The following is a 19,371-nucleotide window of genomic DNA, read 5'->3' as shown; positions in this document are numbered from 1 at the left end:
TGCCATTCAATCCCAAGTGTTCTGCCACCACCTCTTTCTCTTTCATTGTTACCTCTCAATCTGTGCCCTTAGCCTTGCGTGTTCACTTAAGCTCTAATCTCTCATTCTTACCTGAATAGTAGATGGCTCTAATTAGATAATTTAAAAAATTATTTATTTTTATGTACTAGAAAGGCAGGGAGAAAAGGAGAGAGAGAGAGAGAGAGATCCATCTCATCTACTGATCTACACCCCAAATGCTTGTAAAACAGCCAAGGCTGTACTAGGCTAAAGCCAGGAGCCATGAACTAAATCCAGGGATCCAACTACTTAAGCCATCAATTGCTGCTTTCCAAGGTGCACATTAGGAGGAAGCTGGAATTGGGAAAAGAGACAGGACTCAAATTTCAAGCACTCTGATATGGGATGTGGACATCCCAACTGGTGTCTTAATGACTAGGCCCAGTGCTTGCTCCCAATTAGGTTATGCGTAGGTAACCCAAGTGAAATCTGTCATAAGTCATCTGTCTCTTGCCATCCTTCTTTACTCAGTGATGTTGCCATCCACTCAGTTGCTCCAGCTGGCTGTCTTAGAGTCACCCTAGAGGCTTTGCTGTTGCTTCTTTCCCAGATTCAGCTAGTCTTGTCATCAGTTTTCCCATAATTGATCTCTGCAACAAGGCTCCCTGTCCATTCCCATAACCATTGCTTTTGTCCAAATAGCTTAGCTTAGCACATGAAGGTTTTCATAAGTGCACAGCCCTTCCAAGCTTGTTCCTACTACATATATTCCCTATGCACTGTGTGCTTCAGCTGAGTTGTCCCTTAGACTCAGCACATTGCTGAAATGCCTGAAATTACCATTCTCTGTATAACGGTCTGGTTGTTATCTCCCTTACCCAAGGTTTAGCTCATATATGAAACTTTCCTTGTCTGCACTGTGGCCATTGCTTTTTCTTTTCTCTGTGCTCTCAGAACCCTCAGTTCATGCCTTTGTTATAACACAGGTCCAGTGATGCAGTAATTCCTTGTTTTTATGTCTCTTCTTCACAGTGAAGACTTTGTTACTGGGGTTTGCTTTCCCTCTATGTTGGCATAGCACATCCAGCATATAGCATTTTACTCAGTTGCTGGATATTTGATTACTGTTGCCCTGTGGGGTCATAATAAGTTCTGATGTATTTTAAAAGAATTTTTAAAAATCCAACAAATATTCAAATATTGACCTAGACACAAGCAGTTGACTTTTAAAATGCTAGCAAATGTTTTGTTATGGATTTGCTTCTGATTAGGTGTAATTATGTTTCTAAACTTTATTATTTTCCATATTCATAGCATCAGTCCAAATTTTCTAAAGAACAGAATTTTATTGTTACATAGAATCAGCTATGTAGCTGGATTTATTGGTATCTTAATTCAAAGGTCCAGTTTTGTCCTAGGGGAATCAATTTTTTTTCTTAATTCTTCTTCCCCACCCCCACCCCTGGCCCCACTTTTCAGACTTTGGTAAATTTTTCGTTTAAACCATGAATGACATTCAGTTTCTCTTTTTCTCTGTCATTTTAGAAGCTGAATAACATCAATGATATCCTGAAGTCTGTGTTCTTGATCTTCCCACATTTTTGCCTAGGACGAGGGCTTATTGACATGGTGAAAAATCAGGCCATGGCTGATGCCCTGGAAAGGTTTGGTGAGTGAAGTAGTGGCTTGCAAGTAGTGGCTTGAATGGGGATGGCAGTTTCTATACGTCTTGGTGCCCTGGCATTTATTTTGAAAGAGGCTGGTGACTAGAAACAGGACAGCTCCACCTCCTCCCTAATCCCTGTCTCCATAATGCTAATGGTTGGGTTTGTTGGAGTCATTGGAAAAGTCAAACCATAGCTTTGGGAATTAGATACAAGCCAGAGATAAGAAGGAAGGATGCAAACTTTGACTCCATTAGGAAAATTACAGGCCTGCAGATGTGGTCTCATACTATCTTTTACACAGAGTGTTAAAAAATAAGTTCCTGCAGTTCTTTCTATGCTTAAGAGTGTTTAAAAATATTTCTCGTATAGTCATATGACTATATATATGGCTACTATAGTGAAATAGGCCATGTTATTTAATGGAATGGAAGAGGGACTTTTTTAACCTGAAGGTACAAAGTAGATAAATAACGAATTTTACATATATCCAGGTTTAATTGAGTTAATAGGTTACATTATATGTTAGTGAAAAGATACCTTTTTTTATAATTTATTTTAGTATTTCTTATTGAGACAGACTTTATTAAAACAATCCTATATTATTTGTCTTGAAAGTCTTTTGAGTTTGTCTCATTAAAAAAGAAGTATTAGATATCTTACATGAAGTTGCAGATCTAATACAAGTTGGCTCTAAAATTCTGATACAGGTTCATACCAGTTTTCCTCAATCAGACTCAAAGAGTGGTCACCCTTGTGATTAACAGCCATTGGCATTCCTAGGAAAGTAGCTGAGTTTGGTCCCAAATTTGAGAAAGGGCCATGGTTCTGGATGCCTCCATTAGACCATATCTTGTTGTGTCTTCCAGGGGAGAATCGCTTTGTGTCACCACTCTCATGGGACTTGGTGGGACGCAACCTCTTTGCTATGGCTGTGGAAGGGGTGGTGTTCTTCCTCATTACTGTTCTGATCCAGTACAGATTCTTCATCAGACCCAGGTGAGCTTTTTCCAAAACTCCTGGAGCACTTGGTTGAGGGTCACAGAGGTGTACCATAGGGAGACCCTCATCAAAGGTGATTGGATTGAAATGAATTAAACTCAAAGTGGGTAATCAAACTGACCCTCCTAATATGAGCATCCCCAAATGTCCAACACTGCTGATTCTGGAAACTGTGGCAAGTAGGTTTTGCAGGACTGTAAAACTGGGTATTGACTGAGTATTGGTCTTAAAACATCGTTTGAAAGGTTGATTATTTGTAATTTTCCCCCTAAGACCTGTAAATACAAAGCTTCCTCCTCTGAATGATGAAGATGAAGATGTGAGGCGAGAAAGACAAAGAATTCTTGATGGTGGAGGACAGAATGACATCTTGGAAATCAAGGAGTTGACAAAGGTAAGATAGTATAGGCTGTCACGCTTAATCTTATTTCAGCTTTCTATGCCAGAAACTAGCATTTTACTGAATTGCTTGGTAAAAAAAATTTCAAAAGGTGCATCTGTACCAAACTTTTGCCAACTTAATGTAAAATATACCATGGAGATTTCTTAAACAAATCATATTGAGAATATTTTCATGTGTCAATTCTGTTCTTGAGTATGTTTTGCATTTATATTGATTGGTTATTAAAACACAGTAATACTGTATATCTAGTCAAAGCTGAGGATGGGAGAAATTATTTTAAATTTCATTGTCAAAAAATCTGGCACAGTTCCATTGCTCAGGAGGAAGGTCTGTTTTAGCTCTCTTTAGATGCCAGAATTGCAAAGTTTTACTCTTTATATGTATTGTATATACTGTAAAATTTACCACATTGATTATAAATTTCTGTCCTATAGAATTTAATTTTCAAAATATCTACACATCTTTATATTTTAAATAAACAAATTATGTGGATATTAATGACCAATGTTTTTCAAATGACTTATTTTAGATTAAAAAATGAACAGAAATTCATATTTATTGTGAGCTTCAGATCAGTCAAAAGCCGGTTGCTACAGAGATCACACCAATACTGTTAGCATGTCAAATATGTGACTTAGTCTTACTGATCAGTCTTTTTTTGTGGTGTGTTTGGGTCATCATCCCCCTCTCCCATAGTTGTTGAGGAGAGCTGTGAGGTACTGGGGCTCATGAGGCTTTGCATTTTGTTGCAGATATACAGAAGGAAGAGGAAGCCTGCTGTTGACAGGATTTGTGTTGGCATTCCTCCTGGTGAGGTAAAGACGCTTTGTCTTCATTGTGTTTGTCCCGAATAATTCAGGCTATCTGTACCCAGTCAAACAACAATGTCTGTAAGGGGTGCAAGTGGTTTTTAAAGGCTTTTCTATTTCAGACTGTGTGTAGCAATCAGTCATGGAGAGGATGTGGACACTTATGTCAAAAGAGAATGACTGTGGATAATCTAAGGCCATTTAAGAAAAGCATGCACATCAAAAATGTGCTTTTGCAATCCATTTGAGTTGATGGTGAACTTCAAAATTTCTCCTGTTTCATTTCCTTTGTGTTCCTACATTCCCTGTGGCCAGATTAGGAAGGGTAATTTGACTAGTTGACTTTCATTACTGTTTTTTACACTTTAACTTTGATCTCAGTCTGACAACTCAAAGGTATTTATAAATATGCCCAAATTTAAAATAGTACCATTATAAAAGATATTTAACTATCTGCAAGAAGAGTCTTTAAAAAGTTCATGGGGAATGCATATTATTAAAAAACCTATAAATAGATTTCAAAATTGTTTCATGCCAAAATAAACTTACCTTTGAATTCCATTTTTCCATGTACCTTTTGAAATATGCCTGTATATGATGTCTTAAAACCAAGAACATATTTGACTCTTCATTGCTGTTTAAGAATAATGTTTTAGGATCATGTCATATAAAAACCAAGCTGAGGTGGATTTCTCATAAGAGTCACTCACATTCCATACAACTCACCTGATCTTCCTTTTCCAGTGCTTTGGACTTCTGGGAGTGAATGGGGCTGGGAAATCATCCACTTTCAAGATGCTAACTGGAGATACCACTGTCACCAGGGGAGATGCTTTCCTTAACAAAAATAGGTAAGAAAAGAAGTGGCCTGTATTTTGTCACAATTTTTTAAAAGCTTATTTAAAGATAGTTTTTTTTATTATGTTGGTACTCTTTAGAATAAAAATGTTAAAATAGTAAAGTATTAAGAACATAAAAATCATCCATAATTTCCCAACCTATAATTGCTATTTACATTTCCTTTCAGTCTCACTTTATTTTTGTAATAGCTTTATTCAGGATAATTTATCTAGTGCGATTTACTTGTTTTAAGAATACAATAATTTTTAGTAAATCCACAACATTGTGAAACCATCAGTACAATCCACTTTTAGAACTTTTCCATCAACCCAAATTTATCTTAAAATACACATATAAATATATCATAAAATTGGTATCTTCCTGTATATAGATCTTAAAATTGGTTTTTATTTTTAGTGAGTAATTATGAATATTTCCTAATGATTTACATATCCTAAGATGCAGAATTTTACATGGCTACATAAAATCCCCCTATGTACATGTACTTACAATTTATTTAACTAATTCTTATTAATGTTAGATATTTATTGGTTTCCATTTTTCACTATGTAAATATGCCCTTGTAAACATCTTTTATTATTTGCTTAGGGAAAATTCCTATAATTTAAACGATATATACTTGCCAAATTGCCCTCTCTAAAGAGTATACCGATTGATGGAGCCACCAATAGGCCATTTTCTGCCCAGGTCACTAAGCAACTTGATCTTGGAGACCTGTAAGGCAATGTTATCCTGAACTCAGGAATTCTGAAATGGGACTGAGGCTGCAGACTGAGGTGTTGGGAAAGCCAGGAGCAAGGACAGAGCAGGGCAGAAGCACGAACCCTGACTTCCAGAAGAGCTGAAGTTGTGGGGGCAAAAAGACTGTTCCATCAAGCAGCACCAGGCATATTGGTGTCTTTGTTGTGCACACGTATACTGTATAGGAACAGTCCAGATTCTCTGATCAGAACATTTCTAAATACTTAAACTTGACTAGTTTTGTTTTCTTTCACAGTATCTTATCAAACATCCATGAAGTACATCAGAACATGGGCTACTGCCCTCAGTTTGATGCCATCACAGAGCTGCTGACTGGGAGAGAGCATGTGGAGTTCTTTGCCCTCTTGAGAGGAGTCCCAGAGAAAGAAGTTGGCAAGGTACCATGGGCACCAGAAGGGCCAGCCTGCCTCTCGGCACCCTGACAGCACGCCGTATGGCTTTTTCACACCTGACATCGACTTCAGGCTGCTTTTTCGCATAGAGGCAGCAGCACGAAATGTGGGATTTTTGTACTGATTCCAGGGTGGGGGTGGCACAAGGGTTGGGTGAGCATGTATGTTCTGGAGGGAAGGGATGGATCACTGCTCCCACCGCTCCAGTCCCTTCTCCCTGCTTTTGGCTCCTCGGCAGTCTCCAGGTTTCAGTTAACAGAATCTAGTCCTACTCAAAGAACTGTCAGATCTAAATGTAAGAAGCATGAAAAAATGACCAAGCCAGACAAACGTCAAGGTGCTCTTTATTGTCCTAGGTTGGTGAGTGGGCAATTCGCAAACTGGGCCTTGTGAAGTATGGAGAAAAATATGCTGGCAACTACAGTGGAGGCAACAAGCGCAAGCTCTCAACAGCCATGGCTTTGATTGGTGGGCCTCCTGTGGTGTTCCTGGTGAGTGTGACTGTGGGTGGAAATTTTTTTTTTTTTTTTTTTTGACAGGCAAAGTGGACAATGAGAGAGAGAGACAGACAGAAAGGTCTTCCTTTTGCTGTTGGTTCACCCTCCAGTGGCCGCCGCAGCCGGTGCGCTGCGGCTGGCGCACTGCGCTGATCCGATGGCAGGAGCCAGGTGCTTCTCCTGGTCTCCCATGCGGTGCAGGGCCCAAGTACTTGGGCCATCCTCCACCGCACTCCCTGGCCACAGCAGAGAGCTGGCCTGGAAGAGGGGCAACTGGGACAGAATCCGGCGCCCCTACCGGGACTAGAACTCGGTGTGCCAGCGCCGCAAGGCAGAGGATTAGCCTAGTGAGCTGCGGCACCGGCCGGTGGAAAACTCTTGTTCTGGCTTGATTTGAAAACATTTTTTCAAAGTCCTGTTTGCCCAATGTTGTTGCATTACTGGCTTGGTAATGGCAAGTTCCCTCCCAGGAATAGCACAGCAGTCTTGGAGAAGCAGAGGGAAGCTTCTCTCTCTGTGCATACAGCAGTGGGAGCTTCTCCCTCACACACAGACATGCTCCAGTACCTTATTTTTTTGGCTTGGAGAATCCCAGCCCAGTTGTGGGTGATGCTGGATGTGTGATTTGATCTTTCTCTGGGTCATTCTTTCTGCCCATCTATATTTATGCTCTGAAGACGGAGTGTGGACACGTCAAGATCCCTAAGATAGCAAAAAAGTCATAGTTCTTTACACACATATGGATGATAAACAAGATTGGATGGACCGTGACCCTTGATGCATTTTCTTCTGAAGAGGAGAAAGGCACTGAAGTTATTATAGGAGGAAGCCCTGGGTTGAGGTTTTATTGTTATTCAGACCATATGGGTCTGGAATTTATTTCTCTCAGACTAGCAAGTACATTATTAGCACCACAGGGTAAGCTGGAGTGAGCTAGATTAAAAAAAAGAAAAGGAAGAAATTTTACCCAAACACTATACTGACTTTGACAGATGTTTCAGATAAAAAGTATCTTCAGCATTTATTTATTATCAGTCATGAAAAGATGACTGAAACGAATGTTTTTCCCTTCCTTATTCACCTGGAGAAATTTATTTAACTTTACAAGAAATTACAGTATTTGAGTTTCCTGTTTCAATGAGACATTTATAAAGGTGGCTTTGTTACAAATGAGTTTAAAAATTACTCTGGCTTTTTTTTTTTTGTCCATCAAGAAAACTAGAATGGTGAGTTAAAATTCAGGCTATTGTAAGAATGCTTCTGCATTTAAAAGCAAATCTAACTTTGGTGATTTTTCTCCAGCAAATAATTCAGACTTATTTTAATTCTGATTACAGGATGAACCCACCACAGGCATGGATCCTAAAGCCAGGCGATTCCTATGGAATTGTGCCCTAAGTATTGTCAAGGAGGGGAGATCAGTAGTGCTTACATCTCATAGGTTTGTAGTGAAGTCTTGGCTTGGTTTCTACAGTGTGTGATTTTTAAATTTTCCAAGTAGCATATGTGTGTAACTGGTAAGAATTATAAAATACAGAAAGACAAAGATGAAAATAATTATCACCTGAATTTGTAACATTTGGAGAAAACCATTATTACCATTTGGACTATGTGTATTTGCAAAATTGTGCTATGCAAATCTATATATAGTTGTAGGTGTGTTTTTTTTTTTTTACAAATTAAAATGCAAGCATAGTGTATAGAATCTGTTTTTCACTAAATGAAATATGAGTTGTGAACATTATGTCAAACTGGTGAATTTAGATGTGTCATCATTTCTTATAGCCAGATAGTGTCCATTAGGAAATGCCCTAATTTATTTAATTATTCCTCTTTTTGTAGACATTTGGATTGTTTCCAACTTGTTCACAATTGTTGATAGCACTGCAGTGAACAGCATCATCTCTATATCTTCAAGTATTTGTAACAGGGTGTGATTATGCCCTAGGAAGCTAGGAATCTGTTTCTTTGAAACACCAGATGTCATGGTGCTATTCTGATGATTATAGGAGCATCTCTGTAAAACTAAAACCTCATTTTGTTTTCCCACAGTATGGAAGAATGTGAAGCTCTTTGCACTAGGATGGCAATTATGGTCAACGGGAGGTTCAGGTGTCTTGGCAGTGTCCAACATCTGAAAAATAGGTAACAAAGATAATTTCTTTGGGATTGTGTCTAGTGAGAGAATGATTATTTTCAAACGAATTATAATCTTGTGAGGAAATGTTTATAATGGTGGCTCTAAAATAAAGAGGGAAGAACTGGGCAAAATGGTATAGTGGGGAGGATGAGTGCCCTGAAGTCAAACTGAGCTGCATTCAAATTCTCTTCTTATTATGCACTGCCTGTGTGGCTCTCACGTAAGTTATTCACCTGAGTTTGTTACTTAGGAGTGACTACCTCCTAGCTTTGTTACATAGAATAAATGAAAAAATGTACGTGTGTCAGTATAGAGTCCAGGCTTTTAAGTCAAACACCAATGGATTTCTCTCCTGGCTATATCACATGAGTTTTGTGCCTCAGGCACCTAACATCCTGGGCATCAGCTTCTCTGTAACATCTGTCAGACTTCAGGGTTCCAGGTGAGGTTAAATGAGATCATGGGTGGCACTCACATAGAATGGATACAATGGTCATGTCTTTCAGAAACTTATTTCTGGGCCTGTCAGTGATCTCCATTTTTCATGGCACAAGTTGGGTTCTCAGAGTTAAATATTCATTTGAGAATTTGCTGGGGATCCTCCATTTGGATGTTTCTCCCTCTGCTTTTAGGTTTGGAGATGGTTATACAATAGTTGTACGAATAGCAGGGTCCAACCCTGACCTGAAGCCTGTTCAGGAGTTCTTTGGACTTGCCTTTCCTGGAAGTGTACTAAAAGAGAAGCACCGGAACATGTTACAGTACCAGCTTCCATCTTCATTATCTTCTCTGGCCAGGATATTCAGCATCCTCTCTCAGAGCAAAAAGCGACTCCACATAGAAGACTACTCTGTTTCTCAGACAACACTTGACCAAGTAAGATTTGAGCATCAAAAATATTTATTTTTCAGATAATTCCTGTCCTCCCACTCCTGCCACAGGTTTGAGAGCAGTTTAGACTATCTGTGCTTGAATTCCTGATCTATGATTACTAGCTATGTTTCTTAGCAAGCCTCTCTGAATCTGATTAAGGGAGATGATGCTGTTTACTTTGTGGGGTTATTTTGAGAATATATTGTAATGATGCAGGTTATAACTACCATTTATTGAGTATCTACCATGGACTAGGCATTTTGCCAGGTACCATTTCCCATATTTAAATTAGATAACAAAAAGTGGCAAACAGCTGCTGGCATTAGGTATTCAGTAAATGTTTTCTCCCCACTCTTATTTAACCAGGCCTGTATATACCAAAGTAATGAGATGACTGAGCCGTTGGTAGTCTGTGTGGACTGAATACAGAAGGTCAGCTGTTAAATGATGACCGCTTTTATTCCTTCCTCCTTCATACATAGCAGTCTGGTTCATCTGCATTCCCCTACCTTACCAAATTTCAGCATAGGGAGAAATGCAACTAGGATAATGAAAGAGGAAGTTGAGAGGTTTATAAAAGGTCCATCTTTCTTGTAACAGGTATTTGTGAACTTTGCCAAGGACCAAAGTGATGATGACCACTTAAAGGACCTGTCATTACACAAAAACCAGACAGTAGTGGATGTTGCGGTTCTCACATCTTTTCTGCAGGACGAGAAAGTCAAAGAAAGCTATGTATGAAGAATCTTGTTCATACAGGATGACTGAGAGTAAGGAAGAACCACATCTTCCTTTGCACCATGTGAAATGTTCCAGAGGAAAGAACTGCAAGTTTTTGTGGGAAGAAGTTAACTGGATACTGTACTGATACTATTCAATGCAATGCAATTCAATGCAATGAAAACAAAATTCCATTACAGGGGCAGTGCCTTTGTAGCCTATGTCTTGTATGCCTCTCAAGTGAAAAAGACTTGAATTTAGTTTATTACCTTATACCTATGTGAAACTCTAGTATGAAACCCAGCGGACATATGGGTTTGAAATCATACTTTTATGTTTTTTTGTTTTTTTTGTTCCTGTGTATTCTCACTGGGGTTGCAACAATAACTCATCAAGTAATCATGGCCAGTGATTATCAAAATCAAAAGGCATGCAAATCCTCATTCATTAAGCCATGCCATGCCAGGAGACTGGTTTCCTGGTGACACATCCATTGCTGGCAATGAGTGTGCCAGAATTACTAGTGCCAATTTGCTCAGAAAATCTGAAGCACCATGGTGTGTAATGCACACTATTGTGAAAGCTGCTCTGCCCAGAGTCTGTCAACATCATTAAATGTCAGGTGACAAAATGGTGCCATGTGTGACTAAAGTCTTGCTTTGATCCCCTCTGTGATGAGCTGCTCTAGTGGTGGTAACATGCAAAATAAGGCTATCTCTGGACACAAGAAATCTTATTCCAGTGTTAGGATATCCTTTCCTTGGAGACATGGGGCTCTACAGTTCTGTTCTGAGATTCTTTAAATATATTTCGATCCTGGTAAAAAGCAAAGAATCAGCGGCCAAACTACTGGGTCTGCAAGCTGCTGAAGTGAGGGTGTGGGGATTAAAGAGATGGTGTGTTCAAACCTAGGGAAGCTTGTGCCTGCTCGCCCTGCTTGTCTACTAACACGGTACACTGCATCTCAAAATCTTTGTTTTTTGACACAAAGTATAGTATTATCACTTTTTGAATTAATCTACAATGTGGAAAGATGGAGTTGTATTTTGACAAAAAAATCTTTGTATTTTTGATGTCATTGGGAATTTTAAGTTCTATTAGTGGCTTCTGAAACTTTTAAATGTTCTTTTTGAACCCTGTGGCATGGAGGGAGTATGGCTTACTGCTCACTAGCGTTATTTTCCTATGTAAGTTTGCAAATCGATCATCTGACTGGTACCTAGTGACTAAAAAGCAATGTGGTGGTCAAGATCTCATGGCAGTGTATCCGAGTCGCCTTAAGATCATTTAGAATACTCTTACTATCAATCAAGTATTTTTTGAGTAAATGTTATAGCTAAGTGAATATGTATGTATGGATAGGGATGAGGAGAAACTGTCTCAGTAGATTTCCTGTGCCATGTTATTCAGCTGACTTGTTTACAAATATTGGTTGTTTTGTTGTGGTTGTGGGAGCTCACTGAAAATAGGTCGGTCTTTTTTTTTTTTTTTAAACAACAATGCAACAGTCAAAGTGTAAGGGTCATAAGAGCAAACAATAAATTCAAAGAGAAAAAAGAACTTGAACAGCACACTTGTGTTTATGACATTTAGTACTTTCAAATAATTGGCTTGGCAGAGATGTTAGATATCCCATTAAACCTTAATAACCTCAAATTTTGCTTTTTTAAAAATAACTAAAAAGAGTAAAAACAGTAAATGGATCCAATTAATTTTTAGACTTTTCTAACCCAGTCTTACTTCTTTAGTCAGCAAATACTGAAAAATATTTCACTTAATACTTAATGGCATCTGTATTGACAAAAAAAATATGAGAGAATTAGTGTATGGCAAAATTCAAGTGGTTTTTCCATATAACCACTAATTTCTTCAACATCTTCAAAAATTGAGATATTTACTCTAAAGGTGCAAGATTTCAGATCTAGCTCAAATTCATCTGTTATATATTATTAAATTTACAGAATTTTATATAGCTCATTGCTTGAAAGAGAAAAAGACCATTAGAACTTAATGTTGTTTTCTAAAATGTTAAGTAAGGAAGGCATATTTCTAATAATGATTGGGATGAGATGTTGTATTTTATGGCATCTTCAAAGATATAAAAAATTCCTGGAATAATTTAGCTTATCTTGTTTAATATTTTTCAAAATCAAACTTCTCATGTTCTGATTGTTCATTATAGTAAATCCATGAGCAACTCCTCACTTTTAATTACTCTGACTTCAAGGCCATGTATTTTTTAAAAAAATAAAAGGGCACTGTGAACTATTTTGGAAAAAAACACAACATTTCAATGTAATTTAAAAGGATATTTTCTAAAGCTGGAAACAATCTGTAGTTAAATATTAACATAATTAATATTGTGTTATCTTCTAGACTATCCAAATAGTAATCTTTTAAATTTTTTTATGTAAACCTAATTATGGTAGACATTTTTCTAATTCTATACGTGATGCAGTAAAGTTTTTATGTGTTCCCTGTGGAAATTTAACTAAGTGAGTTTCAGAGGTTCTCAAGAGAAGTGTTCAGAGATTTCTGTGCTTGCTTCTTTTGAACCCCTTAGAAAACTTAACTGTGAAGATGAAAAATACAAAAAACAAAAAACAAGCCCTCCATAAGTCAATGCCCAGTCAATGCCCAGTACAATTCATTGTTAAACCAACTGAACCTCAAACTACTGTATTTCAGTATCTGTACTGAAAAGATATGCTTTGTGACTATTAAATGTTGCACATCATTCATTTACTGTATAATAATCATTGACTAAAGGGATTTGTCTGTATTCATGTGGTTGTATATATCAGGTAAAATTCTTTCCAAAGAGCCATGTGTCATATAATACTGAACCACTTTGATATTGAGATATTAATTTGTACTCATTACTATTTACTAGTATAATGTAATACTGTAGTAACTGCTCTAATCCTTTTGAGAATCATTGCATCTCTTTTTATACAATGTTCGTATTTCCATAAGGTTAGGTGTGCTACTCTCCCTTCTTAGCCCCAAGGTGAAGCTGTTTTTGTGCTTTTCTTTATCATTGGCCCTTCATTCCAAGCACTTTATGCTGTCTGTAATGGATCTATTTTTGCACTGGAATATCTGAGAACTGCAAAACTAGACAAAAGTTTCACAATAGATTTCTAAGTTAAATCATTTTCATTAAAATAAAAAAAGAAAAAAATTTGTATTGTCAATAACTTTATACAAAGTATTAAAAAAGCATATTTCTATGTTGTAATGAGTCACAAAATAAAGCTGTGACAGTTCTGTTTGTGTACAGAAATTTACTTTCATGCATTCGTAGCGCCACCTACTGTTACTATGTTATAAAGCCATTACAAAAGGAAAAAATGTCTCCTGTGGAGGGATGCTATTTGGATCAAAAGATGCAATTTTGGAAAAGGTTCAAATGTCTTGGTAATCTTAAAAGAGAACTGAGGGAAGTAGCAGAAAAATTTTTTAAAGTTGCTTTGCACATTCATGATTAAATTAGGATGTTGCATAACCTGTATTAAGAGGTTTTGAAATAAAGTTACTCTACTTAATGATCATGAAACTGCAGAGATCTCTGAAAATCCTCAGTAGCTACATTTATTTAATAGAAACTTCACTGGGTATTGAGAAGTGGACAAAAGCAATCTTTAGTGCTCTTTTGTTTATTCAACCAAAAATAGAAGGATAGTGTGGCAGGTATACTGGGAAGGTACTGGAGGGGTGGTAGTGAGAGTGAGAAGAGAAATGATACAGAGACTAATATCAGAGATGCCTTCTCTTTTTCCTATAAGTGCCATGTAGTCTACACAGAAGTAATGCTGTAATAAGACAATGTGGATATATTTTTCATAGCTCAATAAGAATCAGTCTCAAATGGGGCTGGTACTGTGGCATACTAGCGTAAGCCCCTCTGTCTGCAGCACTGGCATCCATATGGCACCGGTTTGTGTCCCAGATGCTCCACTTCTAATTCAGCTCCCTGCTGATGGCCTGGAAAAGCAGTGGAAGATGACCCAAGTTCTTAGGCCCCTGCACCTGCGTGGGAGATCAGGAAGAAGCTCCTGGCTTCTGGCTTCAGATCGGCCCAGCTCAGGACCTTGCAGCCATTTGGGGAGTGAACCAGTGGATGGAAGATCTCTCTCTCTCTCTCTCTAAAACTCTGCCTCTCAAATAAATAAATCATTAAAAAAATCAGATTCAGAAAAAGGTGTCTGCTTCTCTTTGTTCTGAAGAACTCCTATTGAACAAATCTTTCTAGGCAGTACAGGAGTCCTGGCTCAACTGGGACCTCTTTGAAATGACTGTGATGACCAGTAAGAGAGCGGTGTTTTTGCTGAGCATGGGTCTGAACTTTATGTGTGGAAGGTTTTTGGCTTGCATTTGAACCTAGATGACCCCTGGTGTCAGAATCACAACTTCATTCACCTGTCTTTGAAGTTCCCATTACAGTGACTTCAATGAAATTATGAAATTTTTTTTGTGTGAAAAATGACAAGGGAGAAGAAATGTTTTTCCCCCAAAAATGGTACTTCCTTAAGGTAAAAATGTGTTTCCCATGAGTCTTGACCAAAATATATTTCTAATCAAGAGAAAAGCCTGTAAGAACTTTTCTAGACTGAAAAACTCTGGACTCTTTGGAGTGCTAATACATATGTTAAGTATAAAAAATTTTAAGAGAAAATTAGCTACTATTTTCAATTATTTACTGCAATGTTGGCTACTTCCTTTAATCTTCAATTAATATCTTCCCTGTAAGGTGAGTATTTTCATTTTACATATGAGTAAATTGTGGCTCAGAAGATAAGGAACGTGTTTCAAATTACAGGGCTAACTGTGAGGGATCTTTTTGTTGAAGCTGGGCATCAGCTAAAATTATCCTTGTAAAATCTGTTTGGTATCATTACTGATTAATTTAACAAATACTTACTGAACACTGTTGTGTGCTAGATGTTTTCCTAGGGTCTGGGGATATGAGCAAGACAATGGATGTGTGGACAAACAAATTAATAAATCTAGATAGCAGTAAGTGCTAAGAAGAAAATAAAATATGGTAATAGGGTAATGATAGAGGAGTCAGACACAGTCTGAGGAATGCCATTTAAGCTCAGATCCAAATAAAGTGGGCAAGAACAACATCTGAAGACAGGTGGAAAGAGTGCTTTTGGAAAAAAAGGACATCTAGCGCAAAATCTCCAAACTGGGATAAAGCTTCGTCATTGGTGGGGAAAAAGAATTCTAACATCCGTAGTACAGAGTTAGCGAGGGGAGGTAGGCAATGGCATTATGGAGATGGTAAGGACCAAATCTCATAGTGTTTTTGTCAGCCTTGTTAAGGAATGTGTTTTTATTGATAGCGCAATGAGGATCCACTGGAGAGTTTCAAAGAGAGTATGAGTGTGATCTGTTTCATAAAGAAACAGGAAGACAGGGCAGGGGGGAGGCTAAGTTAGAGATGATGATGGGCTGGAGTAGGGTGGTGACAAGGCACACAGGAAAGGTAAACATTCAGTATCGGCTTTGGAGATAAAGCCAGCCGGGCTTGCTAACAGGCTGCACACAGAGGATGAGAGAAAGAGATCAAGGTAATTTCTGGTTTGTGACCTAAACTAGAAAAAAGGCTGGTTGTATTAAAATTGTAGTTGGTATTTCAGTCTGGAGTTCAAGGACAATGATGGAAGATTAAAAAAAAAAAGTGTTTTGGATTGAATGAGCCAATCTAGAGCGATCAAAGATGGGAAACATCCTGAAGCCTGCCATCTAGAGAGAAGTTACAGGAAGAAGAAGGACTGGCCAATAAGGAGGAGGAAAATGCGATGAGGAGGTTGCTCAGAGAGCTGCCTTTTGAGGAAGGCAGAAGTGGTCATCAATGTCTGACACTGCTGAGAAGATGGGCAAGGTAAGGACAAAGAATGGCTATTGAATCTGGTAAGACACAGGTCCTTGCTGACCTTCAAGGGAGTCACTGCCAACCTGACTGCGGTGGGCTCAGGGAAGAAGGAGAGGTCAGTAAGGGGAGAGAGCAAAGAAACAACCTACAGGGAATTTTTGCTTTCAAAGGAAGCAGAAAACAAGACAATAGCTGGCTCACACAATTTTTGTAGATTACTTTCTTGTCTGTTAATAGTATAGGATGCACTTGGGCATCTTCCCACCTTTCCTTTCTGATGTTTTATTTTGTTTTGAATCCTTTAGGTATTTCTCCAAAGCCTTACACACTCTGGCTGCTTCAATTCTACCACTGACTTGCCCTTCCTATCACACAAATTTTTCCAGTTTTCCCATGCAATTATCAATAAGCTCATTCTGTTAACTGCTCACACCTCTTGTTGGCTCCTGGGCCAATAAGATGTCTTTAAAGGAAGCCAACCATTCTCTCCTCCTAGGGCAATGTGCTTCTGCCAAGATGTTTACAGAAAGGACACTTAGGTGACAGAAGTTACCAGATGGGTCTCTTAGTATCACACCTCTTCCACATAATACAGATTCACACACTTTGATGACTGGAAGAACCACAACTTCAGCAGCTACAGCAGGTTCCTAAGGTTTCCTCAGGAGGTTAAGAGCTGGTGCTGAGAATGAAGTCCAGACTTTTGGTTCCAAAGAGGCATTTGCTTGTTTTTTGGCAGTTAATGTAGGTGAGGGTGGAACAAGACCAGATACTTGGCATATCTGTTTCTCTTCCTGGAAGTGAAATTGAAATACCTTCATAGTCTGTGATAGCATCTTGTAACACCAATAGGCAACAGTATTATTTTTATTTATTGATAGCACTCATAGCTAGAAGTCATTCACTGTTTCTTCAAGGATACTTTCCAAATAAAAACACTTCCAGCCAGCCATATCATAGGTTAAGGATGGTGTAATATAATGTATGGAGGAAAAATAGGCTTTTTAAAATAAAACCACAAACAGCTAATATGATAATTCAATCAGTGAATAAGTGATGGCTTACCCCATGTCAGGTACTGGTAAGCCTATCATAGTTAAAATAAAATCCCTGATGTCATGGAACTTGGTTTCTAGTTGGAGGAGACTTACAATAATAAACTGTCCATAAGTAAAATATTAATTATTGTGAAAAGTGACAAAGAAAAGCAAGGCTTTTAGAACAAGAACACAATTGACTGGGTGGCTTAAACATTTATCTGTCACAGTTCTGGAGGCTGGAAAGTCCAAGACCAGGGTGCCAGTAGGAATGGGTTCTTGCGAGGAACCTCTTTCTAGTTTCCTCACACAGTATACAGAGACAGAGTGCTCAGGATTCTTCAGCCGTTATACAGGTACCAACTGCAGTTGCAATAATGAGTGTAACTCCCACTACCTCATCTAAACCTGACTAGCTCCTAAAGGCCCCACCTCCAAATACCATCACACTAGGGAGTAAGGCTTTAACATATGAATTTGGAAGGGGGCAGATATCAAATTCAGTGTATAACAAATAGACTGAGATTTTAAATAGGTTGTCAAGAAGGACCTCAAAGAAATGAACTGATCTATGAAAATGATCTATGTGGATGCAAGTCTAGGGAAGAGTATTCTAGGCAGGATGAAGAGAGCTCAAAGAAAAGTCTCTGGGGTCATATTGTTGCGTGGAAGAATAGATGTGGTGAGGCACAACAGGAGGATAGGTCATGTAAGAACACACAGGTCACAGTGAAGGGCTCGGAAGGTGGGGTGGGGTGGAACAGAGTGATACGATCTGGCCTATGTTTTAGATTATTTTGGCTATTGTTTTGAAAACAGACTGAGATAGAGGCCAAGGGATCAAGGGTCAGAGATCAGTTAAGAGCCTTTCTCCAAAATCTGGGTGATAATTGGTTTGAACCAGTATGGTAATGTAGGAATCTAAAGCAATCAACTTCCGGATATTTGTAATTTGCTGATAGATACATCATGGAGTGTGAAAAGAAAGAAGGCACCAAAAATGTCTCTTGAGGTTTGTAACCCAAGCAAATGGAAAGATGGAGTTGTCATTACCTGTGGCAGGGTTTTTGGGTAAAGATCAAGAGCTCAGTTTCAGACGTGAGGTCTGAGAGGTCTAACAGATACTCAGGTGGAGGTAATGAGATGGCCTCTGAATAACATGAAGCTGTATGGAGTAGAGTGTACAGATGAATCTGAAGCCATGGAGATTGGGACAGCTGATGCAGGGAATAAGTATAAACAGAAAAGAGATCTCAGCACAACATAGGAGGTCAACGAGACAAGGTGGAGACTAGGAGGTGTTAATAAAGAAAGAAGGCTTGTGTAGTCTATTAGTGTTTTATAGAAATGAAGAAACATTTCCAGAAGAAAGGAGAGATCAACTGCTAACAGGTCAAATAAAATGAGGACAGAGAAATGAATTCGACAAGAGCACTCTGGAGGGTGTGGTGACTAAAGAATGTTGATGAGCTAATGTGAGGAGAGAAAATGCAGGCAGGAAGTATGGACTATTCTTTTGAGTCATTTTGTAAAGGGAAAAATGAGATGGTAAGTTTTAATTTTTCCAAAGATGGTAAAAATAGTATCATATTTGCTGAGAAGGATCCAGCTGAGGGGAAAACTGGCTTCAGGAGAAAGAACTGCTGGAGGCATATCCATCAGCAAGTGACTGTACAAGGGAGGGGTCTTCTTTTGATTGGAGGGTGGCGTATGACTGCAGAAAGTGGGTTCGGACTTGAGCAAAATTTGTTCTGATTGTTTCTCTCCTCATTGAAGAGGCAAGCTCGTCACCTGGGAATGAAGATGGGTGAGCAGGTTTTGGGAGTCATCTAAGAGAACAGAAGAATAAATGAACTAAAGAAAAATAATACTATGATATGAACCTGTATCTGTAAATTACTTCAAAGTAGATCTCTTGGAGGGCAAATATCTCTAATAGCAACTTTTTGGAAAAAGTAAAACTCCACTTGGATGTAAGTATTAAGAATAGGGTATATGATTTAAACCAAGTAATCCTATTTTAGTTCAAACCAGGAAATCCCTTAGGATAATTCTGAGTGTATCCCTCAAAAAGATTAAAATATTAGTCCTTTACTTTAATATAGTATGGATTAAAGACAATTGATACTTGTAACCTTAAAATAGTACAATATTCTAAAGTAAAATATTAAGCTATTTTCTTTAGTATTTTAGATTTAACAAAATTTTTATTCAATTTTAACTTTTAATTGGTAACCATGTATACATTAAGCAAACACATATGTTATATTTGCCAATTTCCCTTGGATGGCTAATTAGTAATTTACTATTTAGAGTTATGATATGTT

The 19,371-nt window shown here is 38.1% G+C and overlaps 1 protein-coding gene across 2 annotated transcripts in view; it reads left to right on the top strand.

The window, feature by feature from the left end:
* ABCA1 (ATP binding cassette subfamily A member 1) overlaps positions 1-13,409 on the top strand; it is a 137,497-nt gene extending 124,088 nt beyond the window's left edge. For both annotated transcript variants that reach the window (XM_008257418.5, XM_008257475.5), the window contains exons 40-50: positions 1,546-1,669; positions 2,534-2,663; positions 2,940-3,060; positions 3,822-3,884; positions 4,623-4,729; positions 5,737-5,878; positions 6,250-6,384; positions 7,728-7,831; positions 8,443-8,535; positions 9,163-9,406; positions 10,004-13,409. In XM_008257418.5, coding sequence (XP_008255640.3) covers positions 1,546-1,669; positions 2,534-2,663; positions 2,940-3,060; positions 3,822-3,884; positions 4,623-4,729; positions 5,737-5,878; positions 6,250-6,384; positions 7,728-7,831; positions 8,443-8,535; positions 9,163-9,406; positions 10,004-10,144 — 1,404 coding nt within the window. In that variant the 3' untranslated portion in view covers positions 10,145-13,409. The remainder of the gene's footprint in view (positions 1-1,545; positions 1,670-2,533; positions 2,664-2,939; positions 3,061-3,821; positions 3,885-4,622; positions 4,730-5,736; positions 5,879-6,249; positions 6,385-7,727; positions 7,832-8,442; positions 8,536-9,162; positions 9,407-10,003) is intronic.
* The last annotated feature ends 5,962 nt before the right edge of the window (positions 13,410-19,371 follow it).

The sequence above is a fragment of the Oryctolagus cuniculus genome, chromosome 1 (assembly GCF_051225735.1).
Source record: "Oryctolagus cuniculus isolate XC-2025 breed Fujian yellow rabbit chromosome 1, ASM5122573v1, whole genome shotgun sequence".
Classification (NCBI taxonomy): domain Eukaryota; kingdom Metazoa; phylum Chordata; class Mammalia; order Lagomorpha; family Leporidae; genus Oryctolagus; species Oryctolagus cuniculus.
This window is presented reverse-complemented; position numbering and strand designations above follow the sequence as displayed.